This window comes from Centropristis striata, chromosome 18 (genome assembly GCF_030273125.1).
Source record: "Centropristis striata isolate RG_2023a ecotype Rhode Island chromosome 18, C.striata_1.0, whole genome shotgun sequence".
Lineage (NCBI taxonomy): Eukaryota > Metazoa > Chordata > Actinopteri > Perciformes > Serranidae > Centropristis > Centropristis striata.
The window spans coordinates 4,482,652-4,491,988 of record NC_081534.1 but is presented as its reverse complement, the minus strand read 5'-3'; the positions used below and the strand labels follow the sequence as shown (position 1 = coordinate 4,491,988).

The 9,337-nt window shown below is 40.2% G+C and overlaps 1 protein-coding gene across 1 annotated transcript in view; it reads right to left on the bottom strand.

The window, feature by feature from the left end:
• Positions 1–7,849: 7,849 nt before the first annotated feature.
• Positions 7,850–9,337, bottom strand: part of LOC131991671 (MAM domain-containing glycosylphosphatidylinositol anchor protein 2-like) — a 220,790-nt gene continuing 219,302 nt past the window's right edge. The window contains exon 18 of the mRNA XM_059357161.1: positions 7,850–9,106. Within this exon, the coding sequence (XP_059213144.1) occupies positions 9,018–9,106 (89 nt within the window). The 3' untranslated portion in view covers positions 7,850–9,017. The remainder of the gene's footprint in view (positions 9,107–9,337) is intronic.

Sequence of the window (9,337 nt, the reverse complement as noted above, 5' to 3'; positions counted from 1 at the left end):
AAGCTGAAAACTTCTAAGTCCGTGCTCCAAATGTAAAATATTCACTGAACTTGTTTGAATTTATAACTATAAGTACTTTTATTTCATAAACCTCCGTCGCTGCGTTTTTCTTTAATATGTCTATATAGCCCCTTTTGTTAATTGTAACGGTGCACTTTGCTAATAAAGCTGACTTTAGAGGATGAAAAAATCCTCCTTTTGGCCGCATTGCGCCCTTCGGTGTCGTAAACTCTGAAGGCAAGTCTTCTGAATCGGGTATATATTAGGGCGTGGTATTTAAATTACGCACGTTTCGAGCCGCCACATTTATCAACAGCCGATCATTCTTACGCTGTGATTGGAGAGATACAATCGTTTGATAAATCACACGTGGACCCTGTCGTAAGACGAAATATACACTCGGATCTGCGCTCGTTTCTACGCTCGCTTGATAAATGAGGGCCAATGTCACCAGTGCAGTCTCTATTCACTGCCTTTCTTGGTGCATTAGTGTTTCCTGACATGTTTACTGCCACCTGTTGATCAGACAAACAAACAAATAGGATCCACATTTAAACCACTGCTTTATACAAGCCCCACAGGCAAACAGAAACTCATGTTATTGCCTATATGAGTCTATATCATACCCTTTTTATGACCTTGTGAGTATTCAGAAATAAAAATAAAAAGTTTGTTGTTTTTCTTGTATGTTTAGCATATCAAAGGGGTGGACTGAAGAAAAGCCATCTCAGGCTGTGTACAGTAGCTTCCGCTCTATAAGCTTTCCTCAGGCGGGAGGCCCCTGCTGGCTAACCTTTGGATGACTTTCAAGCCCCTCCGCACACCATTGTTATTCCTCTGTCTTTCCCTCAGATGTCCTTTTCTCGCCACAATCACTCACAAGCTCTCAACTCTGAGAGCAAAGCAAGCATGCTAGCTCCTCAGAAGAACCACAAACTGGGGAGTACTGTCAAAAGAACAATTTGCACAACACAAAAGCTTTTGTTTCCAGCCCTTTGAGTGGTAGACAGGTGGTCACTGTGGGAATAACTTGGCTTTCCCTTTGAACAACTACGGGGACGGAGGTGTCAAGTAAAGGCAAGCCACAGAAACAAGAGGATTTGTGTTGAAGCACTAAGCTTATAATATGGGACATTGTGTTCTATTCTACCACACTTTATTATGTTCTGGTCTCGTACTGTACAAGGGGAAATTTATTTGACACAGCCCATAAAATATTCCTTTTCTTTATTTTTTCATTAGTTGCAGGTATGGCACAAAAAATGGGTGATAAATCCAAAGAAATACAGTGAAAAAGAAGCCTGATCATATATAAATATAGAGCACAAAACAGAGAAGAGTGACAGGTCATCACAGAACAAGATAAATAACATCACTGAAACACAGCTTTCTCAACAACCTTGATTTTACAGCATCAAATCTCATTATTTCCAGGGGTCTTTTCAAGAGCGAGGGGGGGTGGTTTTTTCGACGGCGGCAAACCTCTTCGTTTTGTCATCCTGCCGCACTGATGGTAAATAACTGGACAAGTAAAAATGGAGTCTGTGCGAGCAGTCATGTTGCTCCTGCCTGGCCTGCGATTCCATCGAGAAGTAGTGAGATTCACTCCAACACGAGAGACAATAAGGTAGCAAGAGGTGGCAGTTTTCCCACTGGTAAAGTTGTCACACTGAGCAGCCATGCCATCAAATAGTGACATACTGCTTCTTCCCTGACAGAGTAAAATGAGATCTCTGAAATGTGTCTACCTCTTCCAGTTATTTAGTGAGACTGCAGTCAGCCTCCTGTCGAGAAGTCACTCACTACTGCCTTGTCACTGTGTGAAAGTGAAAGAAACTCACCGCATTAAGATGGCAATTTTACTCTTGAAAACACATTCAACACAGTGGTAATGTTTCAGGTTTAATATGACAGACATTTTGTTCCTGTTTGAGTCCCTCGTACGAACACTTTTCTGACTGCCAAATTCACTGTGACCGCCAATTCTGTCAGTGCCGGTCGGGCTTAACCGCAATGTTTTTTACCTCAATGTTGGCACAAATTCTCGTTGCTGAATCAATACCACGAAAGCAGGGTGTGTATAGTGATAATGGGAGCGACCAGCTGTAATTATTTCACAGAACTAAATGGTTATTCGAGGAGTGAAAGTAGCGCGATGAATGGCACAATGTGACAAAGCCCTTCTTAGGTTGAACAGAAAATGAGAACATTTCCACTCAGAAAGAAATGTTGGGACTGTTCCTTTTAGAGACCCTGGAAGTGTATTCACCTTTAAATACATGGTAATACAATAAAACTAAAAAGGTAAAGGTCAGCTGAGTTGCTTCATCAAGAAACATTACAGCTGGGAAGTTTAGCAACAGAACTGAAAAGGACTTCAAGCAAGATCTTTCTACTTGTAGTTTATAATATTACAAGGTATGCACTTTCTAGGAATTAAGGCAATACTTTGTTTTAAATTACATTTTTCTCTCATAGCAACTGGTCATGGTTCTACTCACATGGATAGGTTTAATCAAATTTACCAAAGAACCTGGGAAATAGTTTGAGCACACTGCATGTTGCAGCAATTATGTTCAATCTGCAGCCTGCACAAACCCTGACAGACCACATCCTTTAATGCTACACTACCTCCATTTTAATGGCATTAATGTAAGCACTGGGTACATTCATGCACAACTGCATCATTCTTTTGTGTATTTGTCAATGCACAAGAGAAATAACGCGATTCAATCTAGGATGTTACATTGCATTGGGGGAAAAGTCCTTGTTTGTTTCCTTGGAGCTTATAATACCAGGTGGTTAGCCTTTCAACATGTACCATTTATGTTACACCGAAGAAGCAAGTCCAATGTGTCCTTTTCTCAGTGAGCAAGGTAAAAATGCATTTTAAAAGGAAAACACTATTCTGTCTGTGTGCACTATACTGCAGACTGCTTCCTTCCTCCCACCTACCAAATGGCTGCTGCCTTCTCAGCAGTGTTACAAAGGAAAAAGGAAAGTTCTAGCGCATACTGTGACCAGTACCATGTACTGTAATGCAATACAACTGACTCAAACACCCCATAATGTTCAACATTTGTCCAACTGTGAGCTTAAGTACTTTAGCTTTTTTGTGATTACTGAATGACTAATTTTTAGGCTGTTTTTCTAATGGCTTTACCTTAAGTCAAGGAATTAATGATTTATAGCAAATGGTTAAGCCCTGAAAGAGCTGCAACAAGAACTCTGCTGGGAGAACAAATCCCCTCTTAATGAACACAAAGATGAGCATTAAAATTTTGTTAAAGGAACAGTTCACCCCAATATCAAAAATACTTATTTTTTTTATTTACCTGTCGTGCTATTTATTAGTCTCTTAGATTGTTTTGGTGAGAGTTCCCAAGTTTTGGAGTTAGTATCTTATCTATAATATTTTATGTTGGAACTATTTCCATTCTAGGCTGGTTCCTACATAAAACTGCTCACTACAATACCTGTGGATTAGCTTGAGTAATTGGCCATGGTGTCTGAAAAGAGAGTTTTCCAAATGTGTTTTTAGGTGCTTTGAGCACCACAAGCTGAGGCCCATATATTCATTCATTCTATATCCTTAACCACTTATCCAAACACCAATCCCAGCTGATATTGGGCGAGAGGTGGACAGGACAAGTTACCAGTTGACTCACACAGGGCTGACACATCCAGACAGACAGCCATTCATGGTCCCATCTACTCCTACGGGCAACTTAGTCATCAATTAAACCTAAGCTGCATGTCTTTGGACTGTGGGAGGAAGCCGGAGGACCTGAAGAGAAGATACAACTCCACAGAGAAGAGCCACAAGCCAGATTTTAACCCATGACCCTCTTGCTGTGAAGGAGTTTGTGCTAACCACTACACCACTGTGGAGCCCCAGTGCCGTATAGTTCCATTATAGTCAAAGGTAGGCGGACATTTCTACAGCCCATATCTCCAACACTTCAACCTCACTATTTAGACTGATAAATAGCACTACAGGTAAGAGGAAAAATATGTATTTTCGATTTTGGGGTGAACTGTCCCATTAATAACAACCTAAATAAATCCCAATAAGAGGAAGTTTGGGTGATGGAGGAAGCTGAGGTAGCTAACAACATGGGCATTAGTGAATAAGAAGAATAGTCAGAAGTATCAGGCCTGCTTGAATATTATTTTACTTGTGCTAACATGAGTGTAACTAGCACCAATGCTTTGCTTCATTTAAGCATGTAGTGTATATATATATATATATATATATACACACACATGTTCAAAGTAAAAAATAAATAGAGTTCTTTCATTTTATGTTACCGTGAACTTAATAGATGCCCAGTCTACCAACAACAGAGGAAAAAAAAGATAGTGTCACTGTATTTTTATAACCCTCTATTAAAATTCATGACACTATCACCACAACTGCAAACTCCTGCACGAGTGTCAAACCTAAGTGGCTGCGGAGAGAAACATCTAATAGTGTACAAGCTGGTGGGGAAAAACAACACACGCAAAAATATCTTGGGCCCAGGCACAGTGATGAAACACTTGGCACACATGGACACATTCAGCTCCCAAACTAATCACAGGCTACAAATACCTCAAACCCATTTCCCCCTGTTAGTTACGAACACTTCACACCTTCCAAAACTACAGAAGCCTCTAATCATCAAAATAAAGTCAGTAAACACAACACTGTTTACATATTCAAAAACTGTTAATCCCCTTCAATTGTACTTTGAAGTAGCTTAGAGGACTTTTATCAATAAATAGAGCCGAGCTGAGTGTGTAAGCTACTCACCATACTCACATCTCTCGTATACACAAAAGGGCAGAGGCTGACACAGGGTGTGTGAATTGCACAGAAGTGGAAATAAAGGTTATGGTGAGCGCTGTAATACCATGGAAACAAACAATGATTCCTTTTGCTGTCAAATTTTGCCGTCGTTCTGGGAAAATGAGACATTTACTTCACACAGATGAAAGTTTTGAAGATGTATGAATGTACCCAGAATTTAATAACATACACCACAAAGGTAGGATAAAAATCAGGTCTGCCATTCAGCTCTGTTTTTGAAAGGCTAATGCTGATATAATTCCAACATACACAAATCTAATTTCACAGTGCGGCAAATATACAGAAGGTTCTCAAACTCGGGCTCGGGCAAAAGTTTGACATTTTGGGGAAGTATGCTTACTTGCTCTTTGCTCAGAGTTCGATGAGAAGATTGATAAAACTGTCATGTCCTAATGAAAAATACAGACCTACAGTCAGCACTCAGTTAGCTTAGCTTAGCATAGAGACTTAAAAACTTAATATCCAACATTTTATATCCAAGCACTGGCCTCTGGGTCAGATAAGTGAAGTGAATGTGGAAGTGCCTTGAACCTGCATTCTCTCACACGGGCAGAAGGGGGCGGGTCCACTGGCTGCTAAAAGAAGTCAGATTGTATAGATATCTATGAAAAAATAACCCTACTTCTCACTTGATTGATTACCTCAGTTAACATTTTCCTAATGTGTTTATGGTCTCAATCACTAGTTTCAAGTCTTCCTCAATATACCAGGATGCATCTTGCTAACCAAGCTAGATAGCTAATGCTAGTGTAATCTGATAACAACCAAAAAGCCAAACTTGAAGTTTCAAAACCGGAGTCCACAAATAATGAGTGGTGTCATGGTGACCATGTCCACTTCTTTTATATAGTTTATGGTGATATCTCATTTTTGGGAGGAAAATGGCAATTATTTCCATCTCTTGGCCGGCAGCAGTGACTTAATGAAGACATTGCTAGCTGCCTTCTAAGCTAATGGTGACAATGCCACAACTATTTATATTCAGGTTTTATACAAATTAAATAAGCAAAACATTAGGTGTTAATTATCAGTCTTTAGAGGTGCTGGTAGGCGGAGCTAGCTGTTTCTCTTTTCAGTCTTTGTGCTAAGCTAAGCTAACCAGCTTTCAGTAGGAAAGCAAATTAGCTCATTCCCCATAATGTGATCTAACTGTGACTTTAAAACTTTTGACTCCGACACCAAAGTGATATAAAACACGTTCTTTCATTTAAATCCAGCTGTCATTTTTAATAATTCATGTCCTTGAAGGTTTAGCATGAGAGTTGACCGGGTGCTCAGGGTGCTCGTAAAAGGAACAGTTACCAAAATACCTTAAGGAACTCATATCCATACTTAGTAACAGTGACGACTGCATGGGGCACTTTGGCACTTTTCATTACTTACTATACCACAGGAGGATATAGCAACTAGCTAATGGATATTTAATCTGAGCTTTTATTTTTTTGGAAATTGTGTCAAAGTCTGTGTCAAAGTCAGACGAACTTTATGCTCTTGACGTGTTTAAAACAACCTATGAAAGTCTGAAAGTTCTCATCATCAAAAGCACACAAAAACATATGTTTTAGTAAAACATTACATCTAGTAAGACTGTAAGAAAAAAACTCCCCCAGAACTCCATTTACATTCATTGTGATCCGGGCCTTATGAAAGAAAAACGAAAGAAAAGAAATAAAACAAATAGCAGATAATAGCTGTGATTATGTCTCTGTAATAACATCATACAGACCATAATGATATTATAAGGATGCCCTGAAATGCTCATCATTCTGCTCTGTTTTGCTTAGCATATTTATCTTCTTTACATGTATCAGTTTCTTATCACACCTATTGTACACAGCTTTATGCTCACACATGTACATGACCCACTCAGGCCAACCCAGGCTTCCACAGAAGAGGCTACATATGCTGAACAACCACAACACCAAACTGAACCGTTACCCTGTCTGCATTCATAAGGACTTCATTTATACTCTGGACTGGGCTCCCTTTAGCTCTTTTAGTGTTCTGGTTGCACTATAAATATGAATGTAATGAGTAAAAAATGATCAGTTTGCTGTTAAACGTGTGTTGGAAAGCCTGTGGGAGTCGGTCACATATGTGCAGAGAAATATAAAATGGACTTTATATGTTGAGACCTTAAACTGTATGTTGTGCTTCCTGTACTCCAACATAAAACATTTATCATAAACCTTTGAATAGAGCTTCTTTAACATTTACAAGTTATACAGTTACCAAATTGGTTTACTTCTTATGCTTCCATCAGCTTTGATACTTAAGCAATGCAAAGGGAGACAACAAGAAGAGAAAGGAAGTTAATTCATCTTCAACAGAAAAAATAAGAAACAAGACACAAGTCCTCAAAACATTTGTCATAACCAACAATGAACGGAATTTTTCATTTTCTTATTTTCTCTTTTTTACAATACATTTTTTAAAAACCCCGCTGGTTAAGGTTATGGTCTCAGGTAGATCTTCCACAGTCAATCTTCACAGTTTGTGTAAAAGCAGAGAAACATTCTCGCTAGAGTAATAAAATATCATGACTATTATTGTTGTCATTATTATCTTTTATTCTCATATTGTTCCATATAAATGGTGGAGGATAGGGGCGAGGCGTATCACCCTAATGAAGAGCCTGCAGTCCCAAAGTTCCTACTCTCCTCCCTGTACAACGCAATGTTTTATTCAGCAGTTGTTCTTTTTGTTAAAAAATGCTCGCCCGCAGGGAAGGAGAATCATGGGAAGAAAGAGTGGGATATTCATTCGACGAAGTGTCTTTATCCTCCTGTATGATCTTGTCTTTCTGCCCAAAAAGATCCAGAGCCTCATTTTCACTGTTGCCGATGTTTTTATCCAAATTGTTTCCAAAACCTGCTCTGCCAGCTCTGCCTGGTCAGCTGCCCTCACATTGAACTACGCGTAGGCATAGGCTTAGGCGCATGCACACACACACACACACAGACACACACAGACACACACACACACACACATACACACACACACAGACACACAGACACACAGACACACACACACAGTCCCATCAGGAGTTAAATCCAAGTGGAGCACAAACCCATTCACGCTCTGAACACGCATGCCTTCCCATCAGCACTTGTGGGGCAAAAGAAACATGTAGAAAATAGCCCATCAGAGGAAACATGAACAGAGATGTGTTCGATGTTGATTAACACCCAGGCTCACGATTCGGTTTGTAATCTGAAGGCACTTTGTTTCATGGCAGAAAGTAAAGTGGCTTCTGTTCCACAGGCGGACCGCCGACTGAATATTCGAGTCAGGCCTCACTTATCGGACCTTTCTCTACTCTCTGCCTGTTCCTCCTCCCCTCACACTCCTCCTCTCTGCCCTCTCTCCACCTCTCCCTCTCATTCAGCTCCTGAGCTTCAACTCCTCTCTGCCCTTCCAGTCCCGCTGTCTACACCTCGGCTGCATTCATTGTTCTGCCACCATACCGTCGGTTGGCCACTTGGACTCGTGAGCACAGTGTTAATAGATACATAGGCAGCTACAGGGGAGTAAGCAGACAGAACTAAATGTTGCCAGAGTTCTTGTTTTCTACAGTACAGCACCAAGCAGATAAAGAAATGTCAAGGTGTGACGTGAGGCTGGGCCAGAGTGAAAAACAAGTGTCGGTGATTGGCATCTGGTGCAAGAAAATGAAGATAAAGATACACAGAGAAAGGTCTGATTCCATGTATTTGTAAGCAGGGAAATGTTATTTCCTCTTCAAAACATCAGCAGTGTCTATATTCCGCCGCCTTCCAAAGATATTTTCATAACTTGATAAAATTGTTCTTGTGCTTTACAAACTGTCCTCCCTCGACGCTTGTGAACTCTTTAGCCAAAGTCCAGGCGTATTCATCGCCCACCTGTCTTTGTGCTCGTAAAGACGTCCAGAGTCCTGCACCGAGGAGTGTTTTCTGTAAAAGAGGTCTCTTTAAAAAATTAGCGCATCTTCTTCTTTATTACTTTTTGTCAAAGTTTTTTGATCACAATTTTTTCTCTCTTTCATTAACTTCGGCCCCTCCGTGGTCTGTCAGGGGACCCCTGCTGCTTTCAGGATGCATGAATCTTTGGTGATTGGATGCCGAGGGTATAGTTCACAGACGGTGGGTCTGAATATTCGCCTCTGAGATGACGGAGAGAAGGGTCACCTCTGACCTTCCAGCAGGGTCATCACCAAGGTGATGCATAGCAGCCATATATGGGAGGATGTGGACGAAGCCGTGGAGATGAGATCTGCAAAGCAAGAAGTAAAAGACACAGAAAATAATGGTAATTGGTTTTATATACTCCAAACAACAAAACAAAGACATACTAACGGACACAAAAAGGAGAACACAAAGATGTACGATGAGCCAGAGATAGATGAGAAGATTGATACCACACTAATATAAGAGTGGTATCGTTATTATTTCCTCATTATTATTATTATTATTATTTTCTAATGTTTTTATATCATTCTGTTGC